This window comes from Simochromis diagramma, unplaced genomic scaffold, assembly GCF_900408965.1.
Source record: "Simochromis diagramma unplaced genomic scaffold, fSimDia1.1 OVJJ01000344.1, whole genome shotgun sequence".
Classification (NCBI taxonomy): domain Eukaryota; kingdom Metazoa; phylum Chordata; class Actinopteri; order Cichliformes; family Cichlidae; genus Simochromis; species Simochromis diagramma.
The window spans coordinates 11,037,972-11,065,149 of NW_024387375.1; the positions used below are offsets into that span (position 1 = coordinate 11,037,972).

General features: G+C 39.1%; 2 protein-coding genes across 5 annotated transcripts; one reads left to right on the forward strand and one right to left on the reverse strand.

The window, feature by feature from the left end:
- The first annotated feature begins 565 nt into the window (after positions 1 to 565).
- numa1 (nuclear mitotic apparatus protein 1) lies at positions 566 to 15,883 on the forward strand. Of its 4 annotated transcripts, none has more exons than XM_040008591.1 (24): positions 566 to 923; positions 1,181 to 1,263; positions 1,376 to 1,461; positions 1,636 to 1,709; positions 2,343 to 2,431; positions 2,519 to 2,593; positions 2,713 to 2,806; positions 2,923 to 3,082; positions 3,267 to 3,406; positions 3,587 to 3,698; positions 4,224 to 4,341; positions 4,664 to 4,804; positions 5,086 to 5,199; positions 6,287 to 10,684; positions 10,882 to 11,091; positions 11,233 to 11,423; positions 12,055 to 12,192; positions 12,571 to 12,646; positions 13,226 to 13,421; positions 13,941 to 14,077; positions 14,500 to 14,793; positions 14,940 to 15,041; positions 15,126 to 15,443; positions 15,635 to 15,883. In XM_040008591.1, the coding sequence occupies exons 2-24, from the start codon at positions 1,225 to 1,227 to the stop codon at positions 15,656 to 15,658; spliced, it is 7,326 nt and encodes a 2,441-aa protein (XP_039864525.1). In that variant the 5' UTR covers positions 566 to 923; positions 1,181 to 1,224; the 3' UTR covers positions 15,659 to 15,883. The 4 variants fall into 4 exon arrangements, with proteins under 4 accessions (XP_039864525.1, XP_039864523.1, XP_039864522.1 ...); XM_040008589.1 differs by having other exon boundaries at positions 3,270 to 3,406; positions 12,571 to 12,670; positions 13,223 to 13,421; XM_040008588.1 differs by having other exon boundaries at positions 567 to 923; positions 12,571 to 12,670; positions 13,223 to 13,421.
- A 5,402-nt stretch (positions 15,884 to 21,285) lies between these two features.
- Positions 21,286 to 26,315, reverse strand: LOC120719443. The gene is made up of 10 exons (XM_040008600.1): positions 26,150 to 26,315; positions 23,356 to 23,682; positions 23,077 to 23,181; positions 22,955 to 23,005; positions 22,487 to 22,585; positions 22,179 to 22,370; positions 22,043 to 22,090; positions 21,892 to 21,954; positions 21,775 to 21,804; positions 21,286 to 21,696 (listed from the first exon to the last, which is right to left on the reverse strand). The coding sequence occupies exons 1-10, from the start codon at positions 26,220 to 26,222 to the stop codon at positions 21,638 to 21,640; spliced, it is 1,047 nt and encodes a 348-aa protein (XP_039864534.1). The 5' UTR covers positions 26,223 to 26,315; the 3' UTR covers positions 21,286 to 21,637.
- Positions 26,316 to 27,178: the final 863 nt, after the last annotated feature.

Genomic DNA, 27,178 nt, shown 5'->3' on the forward strand with positions numbered 1-27,178 from the left:
CCAGAAGTAACTAAATAGTATAGTATATAGCTATAGTGCTGAGAAATGTGTTTTTACACCTCCCACTGGCTGTTTACTGTAAAAGCTTGTGCCGAATCTCTCATTTAAAGAAAATGTCATGTGAACATTGTCATCATAGTTTAGCCTGCCACCTGCAGGCTCTCAGCTATTCTACAAGTCATAATTTGTCTACAAAATGGAGAATGTAATTAATTCAAAACATAAAAGTTGGGCCAGTACTCCAGTATCTAATTAAATTTCTGCCAGGTAGCATTTAAGTATTTCTGTAGTTCCACCCAGAACTAGCAAAGTGTACCCAATAAAGTGTCCACTGAGTGTATATATTTATTTTCTATTCCATCCATTGTAAGGATCTATGTTTCACTGGGTTTTCCACGTTTAAACAATAGTGACCCAAAACAAAAGTCATCATTTCGTTTTGACAGCTGCGCTTGTAGTCCTTCCTCGGAAGATTGTAGTTTCACCTTGGCAAACGTCATCAACATGAGACGCCGAACGAACGCCGCGGTTCTCTTACGCCCTTACAAATTCTCCTTCGCCGTTTTCCGTAACTCATGTCAGTTGGCATGGAGGTCAATATAAAGTGCTTAAAAATGAGATAGGATGTAATTTATTTATTTAACTTTTCCGCAGTGCCTGTGTTGCCCGGACATGATCGAGCACAACTTCCGCTTTGTAAACCAATCAACTTTGCCTATTTTTCAGATGCGCGTATACATGTAAACGGATTGGCTGGTTCAATTTCCTTCGTCTCTTTTTGAATTTGGTGGTAGTTCACATGGGACTGTTTATTTTCTACCAGTAACTCTATGTTCTGTAGACAGGCAGGCGTATCTTCAGACACTAATAAGCTACATTATAGACTACTGCTGTACAAGTCGCAAGAATTGCTAACCTTTAAGGTGAGTCACGAGTTTTACTACCGTTCGACTTAATAGACGTTACTGAACCCTTTGGCAGCTCTATTTCGGCGCAACAGTAGGTCGGCAGCTGGTGTTTTAAAACATTATGGTCAAAATAACTTTGCTGAAACATACTGTAGATATTATTGTCAGGTACTTGTTAAGTAGTAGTAGTAGTTAAAAAATGTTGTGCAACAATGTTAATCGGTGCTAATTGGATAGCTTGCAAGTATTTAACATAGCTTTTTGTTTTATAGTTTCCTGAGTGCAAATCCCTTTTTTGAATAAAGGGTCAGCCAAGATGGAGATGAACTTGGCTGTAAAGTCTTTACTTTCCTGGGTAAGTTGAGTTACGTTAGTGGACATTACGGTGAAATGATTGCACTAATGTTTAAAGTTTTAATCACCCTTTTTTGTTTTGTTTTTTCTCTCTCCAAACTATAATTTTATAGGTGAACAGTTTAAAACTCTGTGACTCAGAGCTGACCATCGATGACTTGCAGGACGGAGTGATCTTACTTAGTCTTGTTTATATGCTGTAAGTATGCTGGCAATGCGGTGTAATGTTTAGCCTGTGTAAACAGGGAGTGTCAGCGACTGACAGGGTGTTAAACGTGTTGGTTGTGTGCTTTTTGGAAAATATAGAGCTCCTACTTCCTTGCAGTAAACCTTTATTTTATTATATTTTTCTTCTTTTTCTTTGTCATTTTAGGAAAAAGCAGCCCATCCCCTGTCTAAATGATGCAACTGAGGATCGGTTCAGAGTCATTGCAGAGTTTCTAGAAAGTGAGTTTCTTTCTGGAGAGACTTCTTAAAAGAGTGTCTTTTTGTACGAGTGTGATATTAATACAAGCTATATGTAATAAAGGTTCCAGCTGGTGAATCACAGCACTTTAGCTTATTGAGGCTTATGTTGTTCCAAACCAATGACTGAAGTACATATGATCAAAGGGGATTTCATGGTCTGATTGGGCTTAAACCGCTTTGTATTTCAGAAAGTGTTAATGTAGGAACTTAGAGCTCATCCTTACTTTAAACACATTGTTTTCTCTCCCTTAAATAACAGATATTTTGCACCTTTGGACACACCCTGCATTCCTGGGTGGGATCCAGATTGTGTCCTGGTAGATGGACTACTACTTATTTAACACTTTTCTACTGTTACAGGGCGTGTTTTAGCCTACAAGCCAAATTCACTCATTCATATAACACACATTAACTCTAGTGGATAAGTGTTAGTTTGGGGTTTAGTGTCTTGCACAAGGACGCTTCAGTATGTGAGCAACTGACCTTCATGTTTAAAGATCATTGGCTTTTCTTCCTGAGCCTCACTGTAAAACTTCCTCACTGGTACCATTTTTATTATAATGGGAGATAAATATATTACTGACCTGAGCATGTGTGTGTTTTGTTGTTTAGGGGACTGTAGATTTAATGCAAGCAAGAGCTCTTCTCTGCGTTGGGACCACATTAGAGATGGCATCAGCCTAACAGCTGAAATTTCAAAGGTAAAAAACTTCCTCTTTGTTTTTCATTTTTCTTTTCAAAGGCCCAAAGAAAACACTTATCATACTTTTTTATTGCAACATCACTAGGTGCTTTTGTTGCTTGTATACCATGATATGATGAATGACCACTGCACTCTGAACATGTTGGACTGCGATGTGGAGGTAAGCTGGGAGCTGTTGGTGTATTGTGGTCACACTTATACATCTCATCTCATTTCTCATGAGTTGCTTGGTGCTATTATTTTAATTCTGTGTGTATTTATTTATTCCCACTCTGCTAGCGGGAACTAGCACACCTAACTAGTTCCTTTGTGATGGAGAGTGAGGGTTGTGTTTATTTGAGCGAGGAACTTGACGCTCATCTGAGAGGAAAACGTAAGTCACAAATATGTCACTTTTGTTTTTCCCCTCCGAGGTAGACTGTAATAAGAAGTTTTTATCAAAACAAACTGACTAACTGGCTTGACTCTATTGTGCAATCTTTGTCTCAGATTTGACTTTCTCTCAAGAAATATTTGAGCAATCAGCAGCCACCTCTGGTACCAACATGTCAAGCATCTCTTCCTTCTTGGGTGATGAGTCTCCTTTCTTCCACCGAACCAGTAGAATTAAATTTGTGGACATAGAAACTGTGGCTTCTTCTTCAGTCAGGTACCAGATATGACTTAAATATTTTCAGGTTATGTTGCAATATTCATTTTTATTCAGTTTTATGGGTTATGTTAATCCAATCTTCCTTGTATTACATTATCTTATAATATACATGATGAAAATCCACAGGTTGTCATCATTTCGTTGAAAATCTTTACCTTTCTGATCTGCTTAATTCACACAGCAGTTCTCCTCTGGAGGATGTAATGAACACACCGAAATTTCAGCTGAGGAAAATGCAGCGACAGATGATCAAGGAGCGAGACTACCGAGATAGTTTGGAGAGGGAGCTGGCCAGCAAGATTGCGCTCATTGAACAAAGAGGTACTATCTGTTGAATGTATGGTTTGCATTTTGTTAGACTTGAGAAATGGCAAAATTCTTGTTAAAGCACCACTCATATTTGTCTAAGATTGTCTGCATTTTCATTTAAGCTTTTTATACTTGTCATGTTTTCAATAGACTTTGCTTCGTGCTTTGGTTTTCTTTCTCTCTCTTTCCCAGAGTCTCGCATTAACCAGTTGCAGTACCGCCTGGATAAACTAAAGGAAGAACAAGGTGATCAGGAGCATGTTACCAAAGAACAAATTAATGAGCTTGAGATCAAGAACGATGAGTAAGTACCCAAGAACAGTGATTTATGAACCTATAACTAGGGATGGGAATTGATGAGATTTTCACGATTCCGATTCCTTTTTCGATTCTGTTTAACAACTTGATTCTTTATCGATTCTTGTTTTTAAAAAAGAAGAACACACAGGTCGATTAGCTTATAACTTTGTTTTATATCTTCTCTTTGAACAAGATAGAAATTTAGGAGTAACATGGCCTTACAAACCCAACAGTGAGATCTTAAGAGATTCACAGCCTAGGCTTCCAGTTAATTGAAACAGTGGGAACTGGTTCTCAACAAGAACCGGGTTTCGATTCCCATCCCTACCTATAAAATCATCATTTTAATATCACAACCATAACATCTAATTTCTATCCACAAAAGTTACACAATATTTTGTCATCATGTTGCCTAGCAACCCCCTAACAACAGACTAAATTCTGTACAACAGACTAATAGTCTGTACTTCAAGACCTTTGTACAGAAGTGTTTTAAAGTAAATTTTTTATTTATTTATTTATTTTCCAGCTTACAAAAGCGTCTTAATGAGATGCTGAAGCAAAATAAAGACCTCAAGACAAACACTTCACTCATGGAGCGCAAAGTGGATGAGCTTGCAGATGAAAACGGTGTGCTTTCTTCTCAGGTAATAACATGCAAAATATTCTGTTGTTTTTTTTTTTTTTTTTTAAGTTGTTGTTTGTTTTGTTTTTTTCTTGAGGGTCCCTTATTTACACTAAAGATCTAATGAACGTGTCTGCTGTTACGGCTTCCAAACCTTTTGAGGCAAATCTGTGATAGTGAATTCTCACTCATGACAGGATTCAGTAAAGGTCATGTGCATTTCATGTTTCTGGAGAGTGTTTCACTAGTAGAAACCTTTTAAAGTATTGAGGAGTTTTTTGTGTCAGTTTTGAGATCAAAACATGGATTTGAAAAACCTTTTTATTTTTTAAAAATTTTCTCAGGTGAGAGCTGTGTGCTCACAGCTTGCCGCCTTTGAGACAGAAGTTGGTAGACTGACGGAAAGTCAAGCGTCCGCTCAGGAGGAGTGGAGAAACAAAAGAAACAATCTACAGTCTGAGCTCAACCAAGCAACTGCTCAAAAGGTATAGATTCACAAGAGATATTGTTTAACATGCATTCCTGTGTCATTCAGAGAAATCTGAATGCAAAAAGGACAATGAATAGGAAACATCATGTCTGTTGAAGACTCAGAAGAAAAGCACATTTAAATGCTCATGTCTGCCTATTTTATTATAAATAAAGAAGAGTAGTTATATTAGTTTTGTGTTGACTGTAAGTAATCTTATTTCTCCATTGATCTCATTAAATGTTGGGTTTTATACAAATTAATTTACTGTAAGCTGCTCCCTTTCTCATTTCTCAGGAACTCCTTACAGAACAAATTCAAATCCTTCAAGGAAAGATTTCCTGTTTGGAGGATGAAATAAGCAAGGCCAGTAAGGATGAAGTTGGGGAAAATATGGGACCCATAGTAGAGGTAATTATATGTAAAAGCTAACAATTTTAAAAGCAAACTTAATTGAAAATATATAAAATATAAAAAATGTATAAAATATTATGGTAAGCGATAAACATCTTGAATTGTTTATTTTCAGTTAGGGCTGCTCGATTATGGCAAAAATGATAATCACGATTATTTTCACTGAAATTGAGATCTCGATTATTTGACGATATTTATTTAACAATAACAATGTGTTGAATAATGACTTTAAAGATTGTCAAAAAATAATATAAAATAGTGTGCAAATACTGATAACAGTGCAAATGTTTGCAATATAAAAAATAAATGAAAAATGTAAACATCTATGTTTAGTGAACTTTGCAGTGTTGCTCTGTGGTGCAGCTACGACACTGTAGCAAAGTTTACACACCGTGTCTACTTGATCCACGTCTGACTCCGCCAATCCATAATGTTTCCACACCACTGAAGTTTTTTACCTCTCTTTTCAACCAACAGCAGTCACTCTCCTCTCCAAATAACTTCTGCTGAGCTTTCCGAGCATCCCTCGGGTCCTCTTAATCAGCGGTCCCCGAACCGGTACCGGTCCGAGTCGTTTGGTACCGGGCCGCGAGAGTTGAGGCTCAGGTGTGAAATGTATAGTTTTCAGGGTTTTTATCGGTTTTCAGCGTTATTTTGTTATCATTTTTATCATTTACTCGGTTTTCCTTGGTCTTTTCACGTGTGGTATGAATAAATTTTCTTTTTTTCGGTACTGGTACTAGTTTTATTTTGTTGTATTTATACGCGACACCTTAAAGGCCGGTCCATGAAAATATTGCCGGGCATAAACCGGTCCGTGGCGCAAAAAAGGTTGTGGACCGCTGCTCTGACACGTGTTCGAAATGCAGAGAGGTGCGCTCGATTTGCCACACGGAGCAACGCGAGAGTAAAGCACGAGGGAGGGGCTAATAATCGGCTCAGTCATTTTTAATGATCGTTGAAAGCCCAGATTGTAATCGTGATTAAAATTCGATTAATTGAGCAGCCCTATTTTCAGTTTAAGTTTGGAAATTTTATTTTCTACTTCACTGATTATAATTGTTGGTTCTTCTTAAATTGCCAGAGAGAAATGTTGGAGACTGAAATCAGGGGTTTGAAGAATGAGCTAGAGACTACACATTTCTCCCTGAAAAAGGCTGAGCTGGAGATTCATGCTAAAACTCAGCAACTGGAGGAGTGCCACCTAGAAATTAAGGAGATACATGAGCAGAGGGGAGTTCTTCAAGAAGAGATCAGAGTCCTTAAGCTTCAGCTTGAGCAGGTTGAGGAGCAAAAAAATGAGCAGACAGACAGGCTACAACAGCATATTGCTGCTTGTGAACAAGAAATTAAAAAACTACAGGAAATTAAGCAAGCAAAGGAAGATCTTCTTCATCAGACTGAAGAAAAGGTGAACGATCTTGAGACAAAGTTAACTGCTGCTACTTCTCTGTTGGCTGTTAAAGAGCAACAAATTAACAGTCTCAAAGATGAAGTTGACATTCTTACAGATGAAACTAACAAAAACAAAGATGAAATTCAAGCCAAAGAAGAAGAGCTTGCCAAGTTACTTCTTGAGAAGTCTAATGTGCAAGAAACTCTCAGTGACAAAATCCAGATCTTAACAGCTCAAGTGGAAGACCTTAGTTCATCTCTCAAACAGGCGGAGCAGGAAATTCACATGAAGCAAGACTTACTAGATAAAACCACACAAGAGAATGTCCAACAAATAGAGCTACTTCAACAACAAAGTGCTGAACATATGGAAGCACTCGAGAAGCAGAAGACAGCATCTCGAGAAGAAATCAAGAGGCTAAATGCAGATATTCATGCTAAGGAAGAACAGATGGCTCGGCTAGAGACTGAGGCCTCTACATGCTCTGAATTGTTGCAGCAAGAGCTTGATGATCTGAACAACCAAATAAAGAGCATGACCCATTCTCTTGAGATGGCCAAGGACCACGCTCAAGCCAGAGAAGCTGTAATGGCCAAACAGCAAGAGGAAAGCACTTTGCAGATTGAAGAGCTTAGGAAGCAAATTTCAGTTCTTGAAGCAGAAGTGAATCGACTGAAGCAGGAAATCCAGACTAAAGAGGCTGAGGTAGATGAGATGAAGACCAACAACTACATGGAGTCAGAGGCTCTACAGAATGAGATCCAAAGTCTTCAGGGTCAAGTGCAGTGTTTGAATGAATCACTGAAGACTGCAACAGAGCAGGCTCAGGTTAAAGAAAACCTGCTGAAACAGAAGGAATTTGAGTTTTCTCAGGAAAAGGACTCTCTACAAAATATGGTGATGACCTCAGAAGATGAGGTAAAGCGGCTGAGAGAGCAGGTCGAGGCCAAAGAAGAACAACTGGTCACACTTAGAAAAGAGGGCTCAATCCACTCTGACATGCTAGAACAAGAGATCGAAACTCTGAAAAACCAAGTATGTGACACGAGAGAGTCTCTCACAAAGGCAGAGGAGAAGTTTCAAGAGCAGCTAGTTGTGCTTGAAAAACAGGAGCAGGAGAGCGTCGTCCAGAAAGAGCTGTTGCAGCGACAACTGTTTGCCTCTGAGGAAGAGATGAAGCGAATGAAAAATGAGGTCCAGGCAAAAGAGGAACAGATGGCTCTGCTAGAGACTGAGGCCTCTACACGCTCTGAATTGTTGCAGCAAGAGCTTGATGATCTGAACAACCAAATAAAGAGCATGACCCATTCTCTTGAGATGGCCAAGGACCACGCTCAAGCCAGAGAAGCTGTAATGGCCAAACAGCAAGAGGAAAGCACTTTGCAGAGTGAAGAGCTTGGGAAACACATTTCAGTTCTTGAGGCAGAAGTAAATAGAATGAAGCAGGAAATCCAGACTAAAGAGGCTGAGGTAGATGAGATGAAGACCAACAACTACATGGAGTCAGAGGCTCTACAGAATGAGATCCAAAGTCTTCAGGGTCAAGTGCAGTGTTTGAATGAATCACTGAAGACTGCAACAGAGCAGGCTCAGGTTAAAGAAAACCTGCTGAAACAGAAGGAATTTGAGTTTTCTCAGGAAAAGGACTCTCTACAAAATATGGTGATGACCTCAGAAGATGAGGTAAAGCGGCTGAGGGAGCAGGTCGAGGCCAAAGAAGAACAACTGGTCACACTTAGAAAAGAGGGCTCAATCCACTCTGACATGCTAGAACAAGAGATCGAAACTCTAAAATCCAACGTGAATACTATGAGAGAGTCTCTCACAAAGGCAGAGGACGAGTTTCAAAAGCAGCTAGTTGCACTTGAAAAACAGGAGCAGGAGAGCGTCGTCCAGAAAGAGCTGTTGCAGCGACAACTGTTTGCCTCTGAGGAAGAGATGAAGCGAATGAAAAATGAGGTCCAGGCAAAAGAGGAACAGATGGCTCTGCTAGAGACTGAGGCCTCTACATGCTCTGAATTGTTGCAGCAAGAGCTTGATGATCTGAACAACCAAATAAAAAGCATGACCCATTCTCTTGAGATGGCCAAGGACCAGGTTCAAGCCAGAGAAGCAGTAATGGCCAAACAGCAAGAGGAAAGCACTTTGCAGAGTGAAGAGCTTAGGAAACACATTTCAGTTCTTGAGGCAGAAGTAAATAGAATGAAGCAGGAAATCCAGACTAAAGAGGCTGAGGTAGATGAGATGAAGACCAACAACAACATGGAGTCAGAGGCTCTACAGAATGAGATCCAAAGTCTTCAGGGTCAAGTGCAGTTTTTGAATGAATCACTGAAGACTGCAACAGAGCAGGCTCAGCTTAAAGAAAATCTGCTGAAACAGAAGGAATTTGAGTTTTCTCAGGAAAAGGACTCTCTACAAAATATGGTGATGACCTCAGAAGATGAGGTAAAGCGGCTGAGAGAGCAGGTCGAGGCCAAAGAAGAACAACTGGTCACACTTAGAAAAGAGGGCTCAATCCACTCTGACATGCTAGAACAAGAGATCGAAACTCTAAAGTCCGACGTGAATACTATGAGAGAGTCTCTCACAAAGGCAGAGGACAAGTTTCAAAAGCAGCTAGTTGCACTTGAAAAACAGGAGCAGGAGAGCGTCGTCCAGAAAGAGCTGTTGCAGCGACAACTGTTTGCCTCTGAGGAAGAGATGAAGCGAATGAAAAATGAGGTCCAGGCAAAAGAGGAACAGATGGCTCTGCTAGAGACTGAGGCCTCTACACGCTCTGAATTGTTGCAGCAAGAGCTTGATGATCTGAACAACCAAATAAAGAGCATGACCCATTCTCTTGAGATGGCCAAGGACCACGCTCAAGCCAGAGAAGCTGTAATGGCCAAACAGCAAGAGGAAAGCACTTTGCAGATTGAAGAGCTTAGGAAGCAAATTTCAGTTCTTGAAGCAGAAGTGAATCGACTGAAGCAGGAAATCCAGACTAAAGAGGCTGAGGTAGATGAGATGAAGACCAACAACTACATGGAGTCAGAGGCTCTACAGAATGAGATCCAAAGTCTTCAGGGTCAAGTGCAGTGTTTGAATGAATCACTGAAGACTGCAACAGAGCAGGCTCAGGTTAAAGAAAACCTGCTGAAACAGAAGGAATTTGAGTTTTCTCAGGAAAAGGACTCTCTACAAAACATGATGATGACCTCAGAAGATGAGGTAAAGCGGCTGAGAGAGCAGGTCGAGGCCAAAGAAGAACAACTGGTCACACTTAGAAAAGAGGGCTCAATCCACTCTGACATGCTAGAACAAGAGATCGAAACTCTGAAAAACCAAGTATGTGACACGAGAGAGTCTCTCACAAAGGCAGAGGAGAAGGTTAAAGTCCTTCAGGCAGAGTTGTCCGTTGTCAAGACACTTGGAGCTGATAAAGACCAAAGTATAAACACACTCAGAGAGGAGGTCACTGCTCAAGCTAACGTGATACAAAAAACAAAAGCTGAAGCTGAAGCCAGTGAGAAACTTGTGGCTGAGATAAAACAGGAGAGCTCCAAACAGACCTATGTTCTCCAAAATGAGATCCAGGATTTGAAGGAGGAGGTGGAAAGGCTTCTGGCCAAAGAGCAGAAATTAGTTGAAACTCAGCAAGAGTCTGCTCAGCAAATAAACCTCCTTCAGCAACAGCTTGCATCCGCAGCTGCAGAGTTGACACAACATGAAGCAACACAAGTTACTAACATCAGGTTGAAAGAGACTGTGCAGGAGATGCAGGTTACCACACTCAAAGAGAAGGAGACTCTTGTCCAAGAAAAACAGGTGCTTTTGGTTAGAATACTCCAGGCAGAAAAAGATCATGAAGCCATAGTTTTTGAGAAGGAAAGACTTCTCCAAGCCAACCTGGCCCTAAAGAGGGAGAATGTAGCCTCACGGAAGCTTGAGTCTGTACTGCAGCAAGAGCTGGAAATACTGAAAATGGAGAATGAGAAATTGCTGAAAGAGCAAGATAAAGCAGAAGAAATTGAGCTAATCAAGAGAGATCTGCAGGAACAGCTTGCCACTAAATCAGAGGCTGCTGAACACTACAAGGCTCAGGTTGGTGTGACCAGAAACTGTTACAAAATATATTTTACTGCTTGTGACTGAACATCTGTTTGGATTTGTTTGAGAATGTAATCATTTTTATTTCTGCTTATCTCTTAATATAATTGTTTTGTTCATGAGAATTTTTTTTGTGTGTGAGATAAATGATCTGGACTAGAAAATTAAGATACGTGTTTTGAATACCACAGATGGAGAAGGCTGCAAATCATTACAACAGCAAGAAGCAGCTTCTCCAGAAAAGCCAAGAAGAAGTGGATGCTCTCAAGCTTTCTCTTGAAGCTAAAGAGCGTGAAATGCACACTATGATAATGGAAAAGAAAGTACTTCAGCTTGATTTGGACAAGGCTCAAGCCAATGAGAAGACACTTTCACACAGGGTGGCCAGCTTGGAGGCACAGGTTAGTATTGCAGTTTAAAGCATGACGATTGAACACAATAAGCAGAAACATAGAAGAAATTAAAACCACACCTGAATTTATTTTTTTATTTTTATTTTTTTAGCATTTTAACCTGTTCTGTCACAATTTCTTTACTTTCAGCTTGCCTGTGCTGACCAGAATTTAAGAGTACAGAATAAGATTCATGCCAATGGAGGCAGTGCAACAAGCTCGTGTTTCTTTGAGGTGCCTTACTCAACCTCGGGGGTTTGCACTAGAGCACAGGTGAGGAGAGCTATGAGCTCAGATAGCCTGGACCAGAGCAGTATGGAAGACTCTCTAAACTCCACAAGGTAAGTGTTGGGTTAAGGTTTCTCAGAATCTTTTTATAGGACTTGTTCACCAAACAGACGGGAAAATAAATTAAACGCACAGAACAAAGTTAAAAGATTGGTGTTCTAAAGAAGTGGAGATGCAAAATCTTTTAAAAGCTGTGACTTGAGTAACAGATAACTGAAGCCCACCTTGTACAGGATGGCTCCAGCTGAAGTCAGTGTGTTCTTGGACTAAAATGCATTACATGACTCACACGATGATGCAGTAATGCATTACAAATGGAAAACAATCCAAATGGGATGACAAATTGATATCAATGTTTCAGGGGCTGTGGCCCATAAATTCTGACATGCCTCCACTCTGTGTTCCTACACACATCCTCAAACTTCATTTCAATCCCAACGACACACCTGTGATGTTTCATGACTACTGTAGTACTGACAAAACACAATATGTCCCACTAGACACACAAACACCTGCCAAAATTCTGAATATCACCTTTGTGGTAGTTCTCACAAAAACAACTGTATACATGCAGACACTCACTGTGTGGAAGGTGAAAGTGTTATATTGGATTTGGAAAGATTTAATGGGGGTAGTGATTAATGCACACTGTTTTCTTTCTTTTTTAAAAACAAACTTTTTCAGAAAATTCTCAGCGCCCGATGAATCCAGCACACCACTTGTTCGCAGTTCAGAACGCTTGGCAGCCAAACGCCGGGGTCTAAAGGCCGAGTCACTGGAAACTTTGTACTTTACTCCTATAAACACCAGACAAGTCAAGAGGTGCTTTTGTGGTCATACTCCTTACACATTTTTAGCTCTAGATTGGTTGTGATCTTACCAAGACGTGTTTTATTATCAAGACGAGATTTAAGAATTAGCAGTGATTATATCTTGTCCCCTAATATTGTGCGATTACGAAACACTTTGAAACTCTTTACTCCTTTAAGGAGTGAGTACTTTATTTCCTGGTTACTGTAGTAAAATAATTTATTATTCAGACCCTTTAACATTTGTTCTTAAATGTAATTTTAATGTATAAAACTGAATAGGACACAATTGTACAGATAATTGTGTCTAAATTGTATTTCATGTATTAGAAACAATACTGATTTAATTGCTTTCAAAATCTTTCATTTTCAAATTCCTTTTCTTTCTCAGGACCGGTGCAGAGGAAATTATGGATTCAACCCAAAAAAATCCAACTTCGTCAGTCAAACGCCGCAGAACCACACAGGTTATAAACATCACTATGACCAAGGTGGAGGAAACTCACACACGCTTACTGCATGTTCACAATAATACACACTGATAAAATTGGTTCATTTTTAATATTCTCTGTATTTTTTTTTAAATTGGTTCATTTTTAATATTCTCTGTATTTTTTTTTAAATTGGTTCATTTTTAATATTCTCTGTATTTTTTTTTTTTTTAAAATTGGTTCATTTTTAATATTCTCTGTATTTTTTTTTAAATTACAGGTTTTTCAACTTCACTATTTATGTAATTTAGTCACTATGCTGATGAAGGTTTACTAGTATTATTGTTATTGTTTCATTTAACCAGTTTCTAAAATTTATCTGATGATGCCTTTCTCTAACAAGGAATCACTGTCTCAAGTTTTAACTATCATACTAAAAGATTAGTTGACTAATAGATCTTTGTGTACATCACTTGCTTGTTGACAGCACATAATAATTCACCGCAGCACCTTAACAATACATTTAAGTGGTCCAATGTTTCCCCTTCTAAATATCCCAAAACTTCCATCCGAGTATTACTGTAGTTGTGACTGTTGATTTCTGATCTGTAGAAGACCCCGGGCTGCGGTGAAGCTGATGAGACCTTCTACAGCCTGGCTTCAGCTCGCTCCCAGCCAAACCTTGCTAATGCAAACTCTGCCCGGCCCGTGTCTATGGAGCTGTTTGACACTCCCGCCAGAAGGACCAGCTCTGCCAGCGACCAACTCATTGGGCTTCCAGGGTACAGACGGAGCACCATCCATGTACAGCGTGAGTAAAAGGATCAGTTTTCCCTCCTGAAAGGAAAGAGTTGCAGAATCGTGATGGAACTTCATTTAAGTTTTAAATCGTAATTCTAATAAGCCTTCAGAGAGAAACAGCATTATTCATAATGCAATTATAACATTATTCAATTAATGTATAGTTGGAGCAACTCAGGCTGCTTGATTATGGAAGAAATATAATTGCAGTTATTACAATTGTAAAGATTATTTAATTAAAATTATTTCAACTAACCACCTCCCTTTACTAGTTATAATTCACTTTTTATATAACTAAATTTATATAAGTATGTAACTTGTATTTGTGAGTGATTTCAAGCTAAATTTCTGTTACTGATGTGGCCCACCTGCAGTACCTTTGTGGCCCATAAGGGGACGCTGGCCCACACTTTGGGAATCACTGTTTTTGGTGGAAGCTGAAATTGGAGCTGCACGTTCATAGTAACAACTGTAAAACCTGAGATTTGTGTGTATGTGTAACTGTTTTGCTTCATCTGTTTCTTTTCAGCCACCAGTACCTTCTGCGTTGGAGCAGAAAACGAGCCTGATGGTGGACCTGAAGACTGGCTGAGGATTGCGGAGCTCCAGTCCAGGAACAAGGCCTGTCTGCCTCACCTAAAAAGCAGCTACCCTGTTGAGTCTGAGGTGATAAGAAAAGAACTTGGATGCCAAATTTCTCAAATAGTGTGTTGGGTGGCTGTAGCTCAGGTGGCAGAGCAGGTCAGCCACTAATCAGAGGGTCTGTGGTTCGATCCCAGGCTGCCTCCTGGCTGCATGGCTGCATCCAAATGGCTGCATCCAGGGCCCGGTGGCGCCAGTGTCTGGCAGCCTCGCCTCTGTCAGTGCGTCCCAGGGCAGCTGTAGCTACAACGTAGCTTGCCATCGCCAGTGTGTGAATGTGTGTGTGTGTGTGTGTGAATGGGTGAATGACTGAATGTAGTGTAAAGCGCTTTGGGGTCCTTAGGGACTGAGTAAAGCGCTATACAAATGCAGACCATTTACCATTTGTTCCTAATTAAACGTCTGTATACTGAATGCACTAAATTCTTTCTTCTTTCTTCTTCTAGACTGGAAGGAGCGGTCCATTGGTTTTTACAGATGAAGAGCTGCGTACAGGTGACCCGTCAGACACAATCCGCCGAGCATCCATGGTTCCAAGCCAGCTGCGGGATTCCCTCATCTCACATCGACAGTCACTCATGTTGGGGCAGGTGGGTGCTGCTGCCGGCACTCGCTCCGACCGTCTGTCCTTGATGCCAGGCCAGCTACCCTCAAGGACCGCCAGCTCCTATCAGCTGAGGAGCCCAAAAGGGACAAAGCAGCCTTCATCCACATTGTCCCTACACCAAACTTCACCTGAGGTTGGTTGAACAGTACCATGAACAGGAAACTGTGGTATACTATTACTGGTGGATAGTATATTGTATAGTTATTGAATAGTCATCCAAAATAAGTAGAAAACTGTTTAAAATGTAACTTTATGTTTGCTTTTTATCTCAACCTGAAGAAAAAGATGAAAGCCAGCTGCTTCCCTCGTCCACTCACCCCGAAAAACAGGAGCGTGAGCAGTGGTCCTTCGAGCTCTACTCTTCGTGCTGCCCTCAGCCCAGTGAGTGTAATTTTAGCTCACACAAAATTGTGACAAGACTTTGTATTTGAGCGCTTTGCTAAGTTTCACTTGCATTACTCTCAGGCTGAGCGGAGGCAGTCGATGATGTTTACCATCGAAAACACCCCTAAAAGCAATAACTACCTGAAGAAACATCTGAACAAGCTGCGCAGCTCTGCACGTAAATCCCCAGGCAACAGCTTGAAGAAGTCGCCTGCTCAGACAAGCGCACGCAAACACCAGGAAAAAATGCCATCAGGGAGTTCACGTGGTGGTGTGAGACAAGCCGGGAGAACTGGAAACTTTAAATCACCTCAGGTGGTAACGAAAGGATCGAGGAAATCTCCCCAAGCTGCCAGCAGATCTGCAAAGTCTCCTGGATTGACAGCCAGCGCTCGCAAGGTAAACATCTGACACTGCAGTGGTTTATGAAAGGACAACAGCACAGGGTGTGGTTTTTATTTCTGACATGTGCAACAACATTTTATTGTATTCAGATGTTATTAAATCTTGTTTTGTAGCAGTGTTGCTGAAATGCATTTTCCTGAGTTTTGGTTTAATCTTTGTCTTTTTCTTTTCTTTCAAACTTACAGATGATGCGAAGGATGAAAGTCTGATGACTGGTCAAGCCCCCCACATCCGTTCACCCACAAATAGTTCATCGGGACTTTGTTTTTAACAGTTCATTATTCTTTTTCCATGTTTGTTTTGCTTCTTAATCTTTGTATTATATGTACAAGTTTCTCAGTTAATTGATTTTAAATGGTATTGCAGGAAATGGATATTTTCTTTACCTGCAGTTGTATTTTGATTTTTTGTAAATAAATTTCTCAATGATTTGGGAGTTCAGGCTCTTCATTTCACTGGTGGTGTCATAAATGGCCAGAACAGAAGCCTAAATTGTTGAGGCATGTCAGTGTTATTGACTTATTGCATTACTTATATGCACCCAATGCTTATTATTATTATTATTAATAATAATAATAATAATAATAATAATAATAATAATAATAAAAAAACTGCTTAATTCACCAAAGATTGTAAGGTTTCTTACATAAAAAGTTATTATTTATGTTTTGAGATTAGCGTCCAGTGACTGCATTCTCTCTTTGATCCTGGAATAAATGTTGGGAATTAAGATGACTTACTTTAGTACTATTACTGTTTTTAAATGTCATTGAGATCTAATATATTAAAATTTCCTACAGACATTTTATTACTGTTGTTTGTCATAAAATCCAGTATTAGGTGTCCAGTAATGGACATCTCTTCATAGGCTGCAAATACTAAAACAGTGCACACTGAATAGTCAAAACAGTTCAGGTACTTAATCAGCCAGTGACACTGATGGAAATTGAGTGACACCAGAAACACTTCATTGTAAATGAGCTGCAGAAAGATGGCGCTGATGTCCCTGTAAACTTCATCATGGGACCTTTTTTTTTTCTTTTTTTTTTTTTTTTTAAAAGATGCCTCTAGCAGAATGTTGAACGTTGATGTCAATATATCACATATTATATGACAGTCTAAATCCAATAAATGGATTTTTAAAGTGTTTACATGTGCAACTTATGTCTTTTTTTTTTTGTCATAAGAGTTTTCATTACATTTACTTCTGTAGATGGAAACACCACTGACAGAAAGGGTGCACAAAAATGATTTTAACATGAATATAAAAAATACATTGCATAATCGTTGTTAAATTTAGCATTTCAGTTAAAGAGCATAATTAAAGACAAGTCTTACAAAGATGAGGAGGTAATGCGAATGTTAATACTTGCATTTCCATCTTCCTCCAGTGATATCTTGATCCAAAAGACGGTGTATTCTATTGACACTACATAAGAAACATTTAGAGTAGTTAGGACTACTTGGCACTCTGTGACTCTATTTTGGTGTTTTCTGAGCTTACTGGATGATCATGCATGAGCATGAGGTACACCTTGGCCCAGTGAGCTGGTATATCACAGCTCCACCTTTCCTGTAGACTCCCTTCATCTCTCTTTCTGATTGTAACACCAACACTAAAACTCATCTGCTGTAGCAGATATCTTGGATTTTTTGTTGTTGTCTTTGTTACACATTGCACACTCTGCGTGCATATACTCATTCGTGCATATACTACTGTACTACTAACGTACTGACAAACATTGGTTTTCTTCATGTCATTATGTTTTTGTGAATGAATTTTATTGTCTAAGTTACCATCTTCTCTTGTGTTAGAGTCTGTGACAAATGCACTGTAGACTAGACGAAGGATGGAATAAGTTAACTTCTATAACTGCAATAGTTGATCAGTCATTGTTTGCTGATAGTGTGTGTTTTTGTGCAGATTTGTTTTGGGATAAGAGCACAATCCAGCTCTTTGGGAGACTGATGAGCAGTAGGCAGGATTTTATAAGCCGAGCCTGACTGATAAAATTTTTTTGTGATTTTTAAAAAAATCAACACCGGCCAATACTTTTTTCCTTCAAACACACAAAATATAGACAGGTTTCCATAATTTTTGTGTGTAGTTATTTATCATCATTAATATGACAATGCTGTTAAAAATGTATTTGTTTTTACTGTCACAACAAGTCATGGATTACTAGTTTGTGCTCTGCTCAACTCTCCTTGGTTCAGCTGGATGTTGTTGGTGGAGATACAGATCCCTGTTGCCCTCTGGTGGACAAACATCAAAACAAAATTAACACTCATGTTTGAAGGATGCCTGTCCAGCTCTTCTTTATAAAATGCTTACAATTTCATTTATCAGCCACTGCAAATGCAGGTACCGATATATTAGCAGATCATCGGTTGGGCTCTAGTTCTGAGGTAACTGAAGCAGCTGTAGTGAAGAACAGAATGTGATTTGTTCTGCTGCATGTTTGCTCAGTAAGCTCTCTTCTGCAGGGGTTTTTCCTGGTTTTGAGCTAAGGCTTGTACTTGGTTTGTAGAAAATTGCTGTTAGGTGTGAGAGGGAATTCCCTTTTGACTTCATTGCGAGGTCTTGATAGTGTAATGTTAAAAGTGGTTTGAAGGGTTGCCTTGGAGACACATTCAAGGATGCAACAGTTTTTTGCCATTTATATTTTACCAGTTTTGTGGTTTTAAATGCATAAGTACCCAACTTAAGTAGCACCTGAAAACTAAGCGTGAGGGTCAGTTAGATTAGGGTCAGGCAGAGGAACAGGGCTGTGCTGTGGGGAGTTGTTGTTGTATGGGTTATTGAGCTCTGGCTGTTTTGGGCCTGTTTTGTTTTTTGTCATTTTGGGGTTAGTGCTTTTGTTTCCTGGTTATGGCTGCTATTGTTGTATCTGCATCTAGTGAAATTAGGTTAACTTTTGAGCAGTAGAAGGAACTACTGTTGTTGTGGTTGGAAATAAAATTCAACTTGAGATGAGAACGTTAAGTAAGAGCAACACAGATGCTGATGGTCACGTCTCTGTTTCTCCTGGGCCTTTACTTTCTTCTGATTAAGGAGAAATCTTCATCCCAGTTTTGTCATCAGAATCCTTATATGTGAAGCATGAAACAAAAATTAAAGATTGGTTCAGGTGGTTGCACCCACTAAAGTGCTGAGGATGTCCGTTGATCAATCATGGCTCTGTAAGAGTTGCAGCTATATTTAGAAGTATTTTTGACCTCACTTAATTTTAGAACCTCTCATATATGTCAGGTGTCCGCAAAACCAAACTGGAACATTAAATCATAAGTTACAGAAAGTGCTGAGACCATTTCACAAACTAAGTTCTGCCGTGTTGGGTTGCAAAAACCTTTTTCACACCAAGGCAGATCTGTGAAACTGAGAGCAAGTGTGATCACCCATTCGATCTGTGCTGTTGGTACAAACTATGTGAAATTTATCACCTGCTGGTTTTGTGATCTGGCTTTACTTAATAACATTGTGTTGGGTCATGTAAGGACGCTGCCACCGAATATCCATTACCCCCCAACTAAGAAAGTGCTTACGTGCTTTCTGGGTTTGGAAGAGAAATTCTCTCATGGGCTTTGTAAAAATGTTTTGTCTATGGTTTCTCTAACAGAAATAAAGAAGGTGTGGTCAGCTGCCATTCGGTTTTTTCGGCATTCCCCTCTTCTTTTAAGCAGCAGCTAGCTTCATCACATCAACTGTTTTGCGTTGCTCAGATTGTGATGTGTTGGCTTTTGTTTTTGCCATCAAGTCACGTGGATGATGCTTTGCCAAGACCAACTTGCTCATGAATTCATACGCATGGTTTTCTACAATGCTTTTCTTGCTCTTTTGTTTTTGCTCCTGCTCCTCTTAAAGCATTTCTCTATCTGCCGGCATATGAGTGTGGTACGCAGCATTAATACTGCATATGGCTGCAAACTGAAGTATGTATCTGGGAATAATAATTTACATTTGAAATCAAATGCTTTAGGTTACTGTTGTTTTGATTTGGTGCCATAAGAATAAAATTGAATTGAGCTCGTATATTAACCAGGTGTCAACTATATTAATTCGTTTTTCAACTTAGATGAGTTGTGGCTGTAGGTGTTGTTGTTCAGCTGTGTTAGGCTGTATATTATAGCTCTGTTACCTATGGAAATAAGAGTGGGATTTATTCAGTACTAAAGCGTGTCATGTTAATGGCATGCTATTTGACATATGATGTTCTAAAGTGTCTTTGCACTGAGCCTGTAAGTTTAACAGGCTGACATCATGGAAAAATGTGGTCCTGGTGACAAAAACTAGCACAAACCTAGTTTTCAGTTTGTGATTGTAATAGCACCGTAACCAGATAAGAGACCTACATCAAACTTCACAAGTGTGCTGTTAAAATTGAAACAAAGGGCATGTCCGGTCACTTGGATGAGAGACATAGAGTAGTAGTGTTTCTACTGCTGCGTAATGCTACGTCCTGATGAACAGAATCGGTTTTTGGGAAGATTTAGAGGATCAGGCATTTGGTTGGCACTCAGCAGTAACATTTGTGTGATTGTGTGTGTGTTTGCAAAGAACACTACGATCTGCCACTCTTTTATTTAGTTAGCAATAGTTTTCACAATGATGCAGCAATCCTTGGTGACATAATGAAAAGTTGGGATTCAGATCAATGCAATCTCATTGTTACTATGACCACTGGCGTGCACAGATAGAGACGAGGTGGTGCTGAAGCACTTGCCCTTTTGCCCTCAGTCCAAAAAAAGTGCCCTTTTGAAAGACGTGATTTTTTTTTTTTTTTTTTTTAAGCTGCGCGATTTAAAAAGGTGTGAAAATAATGGCTTGATTTGTGCCCCTTCTTCAAAGACACCCGAACCCTGTCGCTTTTTCACTGTCACCGTGTCACGTGAACACGCTTGCAGTTCATTTGTTGTGAGGCGTGTAGCAGCGGCATGACATAGGACTACTTGGAGTAGGCATAGTAGGCTAACTATAGCGACTGGGAGCCACGGCGGACAACACGGCAGCTCTTTCCCTTCCCAACCAGTCGGGTAACCCATGAATCGAGTGAAATTATTCTGTTTGCCCTCTAAGACCAACCTGCAATTGTTTTGTTGTGAAGTAGCCTGTCAGAAACTGCACATGACAAACTTTGCCAGCTTGCCCCCTCCATCCATCCATATGGATAAACAAAAAAACGACACATTTAAAATGTAACCTAAACCATTTAGGCAACCCCACTCTCCATCAATTCCGACCTTTTTGCATACACTATTGAAAATATCACGTTATGCTATAGGCTACATGCCGTTAGGCAGAGGGCTCTTTTGAGCCCATTTTTCGTTACAAATTTTAGGATGATCTCACGGAAATCTGTGAATAAATACAAAGTTTTCAAACTGAAGTCAGTGACGGGAAGACATCACACTTTTTAGAGATGGAACTGCAGAAAAACCTAAAACCTTGACATGATTATGAATAATAGAATTATGGACGTTTCTCCGTTTTTGTGGATTAGCCTTTCCATAACTAACGTCAACTACTGTCCTACTTTGGTAAGACTGAAATTAATGTCTTTGACTGTCTTTAGTAGGTGTCTCCTGTGAGAAAGTTAGAACACCGTCCAACTGTCTAAAGATGCAGTCTTTAGCCTAACTGGTTGTTACTGACTCAGCGATGCTCGCAGACATTTACGCACTGTGTTGTGACCTGATTGTGACAGAACAGTGACGAAGAGTGCGATTTTTTTATTATACAAAGAAAAGGTTTTCCACATATGCAAAAAGTGCCCTTTTTTCCCCCTGGAGCACTTGCCCCCCAAAATGTCTGTGCACGCCACTGACTATGACAGAAGGTACAAGCGCTGACAGTGAAAGCACCGTAGAACTGCTTTAACATGCAGTGATAAAAGTCAAACCAAATTTAGTACATACAGGTTCTTTTATTAAGTTTAAGTAACACACATCTCTGAATGTGTGTACATTTAGATTGCAAATATATTATATGTGAAGATCCATAAATGATGAACTTTAGTAAAAGAGCATACAAACATCAACAGTTCAGAAACAAGAACAGTACAGGGAGTGAAGTAAGTGCAGTGATACTACAAACAAATACAATAAGACACGAATCACTTCAAAGAAATAAAATAAACAAATCAGTAATCCTCACTGTGGAAGGAGTTTAAATCTCTGTCCTTCATTCTCTACAGCCGGTTGAGCTGGTCTGAGCTTGTGTTGTAAATCGGGTTATTGTATTCACAATCTGAAAAGGAAGAAACAGCAGTTCAGTGTACAGTATTATTTGATTAGTAACATGCCCACAGATGAAGTCAACACTCACTGTCTTTGTTTTTCTTCCTCTCGCGGCCAACTGGAAAAGAAATGTGAGTTAATAAAGGAATCTGTGTTTTGTGTTTATTGTCAGACATTCTCCTCATTTATCATCAACTCAAACTACCTCTCTTTTGATTCTCCGCCTGCTTTGATGTGGCGTGTTGCTTGCGGAGATCGCGTTGGTTAACTGTGAAATAAAACGGATGAATCAAAATCGGACAGAACTGAACTCATAATAATAAAATAATTTAAATGTAAATATAATTAAAGATTACCGTAATAATGCCGGCTGAGACTTGCTTGCCGTAACCTGCTGAAAAGCTCTAATGGGGTAAGAGAAGACAGTTACTTCACACTGTTATTTAGAAGTCACCAGTAATGCAGTAAGTAAATTGACTTTTTTCCAAGCACCTAAATGAAATCTCTGTCTGGTTCTCTGACTTTCCACCCTTTCAAAGTGAAACTGATCCACGTTTGGATAAATCCCACCACTGCTGTGACCGGGCTGTTGAGGCTGAATGCTGTCCAGATACTGCACAGCTCCACGTGAGTCATAGTGATTTCTGGGGGGTTCTGCACTTGCTGGGCGCAGGTTATCATTTTCTGTTGTTCAAAAAAAGATTTGTTTAAAACGTACTCATCATTATTTCTCAGGTGGGAGACAGTTACTTGATTGTATTTTAGCAAGTAAGGAGGGAAGAAAAGATGAGTAAACTCACCGTAGACGAGATTATTACCGTAGGCTCCTGCTGCCTGTTGTACACGCACATGTACACCCACTGGTACATTGATTGTTGGCATAGGTGGAGCACTGGGATCTGCAGTGGCACATTTGTCAGAGCAAATTAAGGGTCTATTCAGAGAATTTTGGGAAGACAGCTATTCCATGTCTTGACAAATTTTTACAAATTTTGTCTGCTAAATATGAAGCCAGCAGGTAGTTACTTCAGGTTAGCATGTTAAACACTGAGCTGCATGTAGGAAACAACAAACCGGCCTGCGTCTGTTACCTTTTTCCAGTGAAACAGCAATGTTATTTTAGTATATATATTATATATACATATCTTTGTAATCCCAATTTAAATTCCCTTTTAGTTTTTTAGTGTTCGTAAAATATGGTAACAAGTGAAAAAAATTACAAACAAAGGATGTAACACAGATATGAATGTATGGCATAGACTCTGTACCTGCAATGGTGGGAATCTCGGCACTGTCCTGTGTTTTGTTTTTACTGCAAACTGAAACAGAAGCAAACTGTATTACTAAACCACCCAGTTTCAGCTTTGTGTCTGACATGTCAGGTTCTCACCTATGCATTTCCAGTAGATGTAGAAGCTGACAACAACCATCAGAAGGAGTGCAGCCACACCAATACAGATGTAAATGACTGGCCACATGTCGGCGGTACTTGCACCTGCATGAAAAGTTGTGGTTTTACAAAATATGTGTCACAGGAAACAGTCGCTTAATCATTTGTCCCTTCTCGTGTAATGGGTCTTGAGGTTTGTGACCCTGGAAAGGAAGAAACTCTACAGGCTGCTGTTTAGTATTGAATATTTAACATAGCTTAAAATAAAACTCCACTTACGACTTTCCATGACTTGAACACACTGCCGTCCACAGCGGTAACACCCTAGGTCAGATATTTCAAGCTCATCAATTCTAATAGAGTAGTTCCCGTCGATTTGCTCATTTGAAAAGACTTTGACTCGGCCATTTCTGGGGTCCAGGAACTTAACATGCCCTTGAGATGAAAGCTGGACCATCTCTGCCTGCTTTGTGGCAGCGTGGCTCCATGTCACCCAATTGGAGCTGTTTGGTCGAAGGTTACATGGTAGGAGTACAGACGAGCCAAGTGAAACGGTCTTACTGATCTTCTCACAGAAGTTAACTGAATCCTCACAAGATTTTTCATCTTCAAGGAAAAAATGAAATATAATCAAGTTTAGTTATTTCATATTCAAATGACCAAAAAGTCATCACAATAAATACAACTATATTATACAACCCTTACACATTGATTAAAACTGGCCTGTAGTACTACGTTAGTGTAAAAATTTATGATCTTTAGTAAAAATGTTAAAATGATTTAAGCAATTTTAAATGTTTCAACAGAGTAACCATATCTTATGCCAATGTACAGTTACACCAAAAGTAGTTAAAAACTGAAGCGGCAAAGGATCTGTTGATACAAAAACCACAAAGCGTGAAACAAAGTAACATCAAATCAATTATCATCATAATTTTGTGTGCTTGCTGTCTTCTCTGAAAGACCGATATTTGAAAAAAGCTTATATAGGGAATGAGAACAGACATTTTTTTAATAGTTCTTACCACAGCAAAATAAAAAGTTCAGTTAAAAGCGAACAATGTTTACGATGACGATAAGATTAGCTGAAGAGAGCTGACGACAAAAAAAAAAATCTAAAAGCTTATAAATATTAAAGAAGATAATATTATATTATAAATATTATAGAATATTATAGAAGATATGTTATACTTGTACAACAATAAACAAACACATAAAAATAATATAGTGCATGACGGGGAGGTTTTTTCTTATCTGATGGGTCATATGTTATATATTGGATAAAGATACTAGAAATGAAAAAAAAAACAACAACAACAACTCATTTAGTTTCTGCATACACACAAAAATTTAGGCTGACCACAAATAGTTGCACAAAACAATATTGATAAGGAAATGTGCCCACACTGACCAGTACGTTAGGTAAAATTCAGCCTTTCATTAATGCAAATATCACCCAGTGACATAACAGCAACTTCATGCATTTAGGCAAGCGGACATAATCAAAACAACCTCTTGATTTTCAAACCGAGTATCAAAATAGGGTAGAAAGGTGATGTAAGTGACTTTGAATGTGACATTGTTGTTGGTGTCAGAGGAGCTGTTCTGAGTATTTCAGAACAAAATGCTGATATATTGTGATTTTTCCACACAACCATTTCCTGTGGGCCACACCCCACTGTGGGCCACTTTGTCAGCTAAGAATGGGAAACTGAGGCCAAAAGTCACACAGGGTCACCAAAATTGGCCGAAAGCAATTTGGAAAAACGTTTCATAAATCTTAATATCAGCCACAACATTTGGGTGCTAGGGTCAGAATATGGCATAAATGCCTACCTGAGTATTGTTGCTGACCATGTCCACAGTGTGCCTTTATGACCACTATGTACCATCATTTGATGGCTACTTCCAACAGAATCACTGTAGTCAAGTAGTCACCGGATCTTATTCTAGAGCATTTTTGGGATATGGTCGAACAGGAGATTCACATCATGGATGTGATGAATCTGCAGCAACTGTGTGATGCTATCATATCAATACGGATTGAAATATCTGGGAAACTCTTACAGCAACGAGTTGAATCTGTGACACAAAATCATTACAGCGGCTCTGAAGGCAAATCCCGGATTCAACGCAATATAAAAATAATATATCCAAAGAGGTGACCGGTGAGTGAATATGCATTTCTCTGTATTAGACACCAAAACGTGAAAGTATACAGTATTGATTTGAAAAGTGAGACATTAGGTGAGAAAATATTCTATCAAAAGGTAGCTCTCACACCATGGATCATGATCCTGCTGAGAGAATAATCATTCTGTCTTTTAAGCAGTTTGTCAGTCTTTTTATTTATCTGATTGTTTTTCAATTTCCCTCTGCCTACTTCAGAGCTCACACCTCCATCAATTAGTACAGATTCATTTAGATCACTGTCACCAAAAACGAGGCATAGATGGTTCCCCTCTGTGCTCTTTTGTGCAGTCTGGCTGGAGTTCATCATACAAATATTTTAATCACTGCACGCCTGTAGGCTGAATTCACACCTTCACTCTTCCTAAATAAAGCGCATATAACACGCTTTGAGTGCTCCAGGAGAGTAGCAAAGTGCTACATAAGAATGAGTCCATTTACCATTTAAATCACTTGATTATTATATTTAATTAGAAACATCTTATTCTTACTTACTCTCATTGTGTACATTCATGTCACACAAGTTTAGACTTTTTTGAAAGTATACTGACTGTGAAGACCAGATTAAGATGAAGATAAAAACCAAATGAAGACCACAAAAAAGTGCATGAAGACTGACAGTGCTTCACTTTTTCACTGAACTTGTGTGATCTGTATATGGCATTCAACTAACCTTTCTCGCATCATTTACAGTTTATGTTTCCTTAATATTGACAAAATTATTTTATTAGAAAATATATTCAGTGATATGCCTTTTTCTATCAATATCAGTAAAATCGGAATGTTACAAAATCACTGTCTAAATACATTAAATTTTTCATTAACTTTTCATTAGCCGACTTCTATCTATCTATCTATAGATATATATATTTTTAAAACTTACCATTTGAAGACACACACGTGAGGCACAAGGTAAAAAGGAGCGGCCACCTGGCAGCGTGCATCTTCCTCAGCATCTCGTACAATGTGAGCAGCACGATGCTATATTAATCTATTCATTATCACAGAAAGAAACCACAAGACCACAAGTTTCAGTTGTTTAAAGCAATGGTTTGCCATATTTACCTTTATATGGGAGTTATATGTTTAGCACAAAAATCAGTGATCTTAACTGAATGCTAGTAATGCTACATTTTTAACTGAAATGTGTAGATAATTACATTTCAAAGAGTGATATTGTATTTCTGACTGAAAGCAGAAAGCACCTGCTGCGACATTCTGCTTTAGACCACTTCCTGTGGAAGCTTGCTGATATTTCCTGGGCAAGAGGCCCCCTTATGAAAGCCACGCATGAATACATAAAGTGATCATTAGCTACTGTAATCAAAAGACAAGTAGTACATTTTACCCACATCAGTCACAATGGCTGTGTTGCTAGGCAAACTGCTGAAGTTTATTGTAGGTGTTGTAGCAAGTTGTTTAATAAAAATCAAAAGGCTTCAATACTTCAATACTATCCAGATTTCACCCATTTATTGAGACTAAATGTTAGTTTTCATCAAAAAAATATATTTCAAGAGTAAACTGAGCATCAAAATGTAAGTCTTAATGTGACAGTGTAATAACGTGACAGTATAATAGTTTGTTTGTTTACACTGTATCAAATGTGGTGATACTTTGTGTGGTTTTGTTACCTTGCAACTTGCAAATATATTAAAGGTCACATACTTCCACCACTCAAAACCATACCTCTGCAGTACTCAGTGATAGCGCATGGTTACTGTTGGGAAATTCTTTATACGGGTCAAGGTGTCACATCCTTTATTTAAGTTGATTGTACAAGTACCCCATAAAAATCTCTACAGTGCATGCTTGTAGGAAATGTTTACTGCTGTTTTTAAGACTCCGTGTTTCAGTTAATTTTGAGTATGTTCTATTTTTCTGTCAGCATGTGGTATCAACGATCAATCTC

Coding starts and splice junctions, on each gene's coding strand:
- LOC120719443 (XM_040008600.1), bottom strand. CDS start 26,222: ATGCTGAGGAAGATGCACGCTGCCAGGTGGCCGCTCCTTTTTACCTTG. Junction 21,955..22,042: donor TCTCAGCCGGCATTATTACG/GTAATCTTTAAT, acceptor TTTATTTCACAG/TTAACCAACGCGATCTCCGC. Junction 21,697..21,774: donor GAGGAAGAAAAACAAAGACA/GTGAGTGTTGAC, acceptor CTTCCTTTTCAG/ATTGTGAATACAATAACCCG.
- numa1 (XM_040008588.1), top strand. CDS start 1,225: ATGGAGATGAACTTGGCTGTAAAGTCTTTACTTTCCTGG. Junction 13,422..13,940: donor GAGCACCATCCATGTACAGC/GTGAGTAAAAGG, acceptor GTTTCTTTTCAG/CCACCAGTACCTTCTGCGTT. Junction 14,078..14,499: donor GCTACCCTGTTGAGTCTGAG/GTGATAAGAAAA, acceptor TTCTTCTTCTAG/ACTGGAAGGAGCGGTCCATT.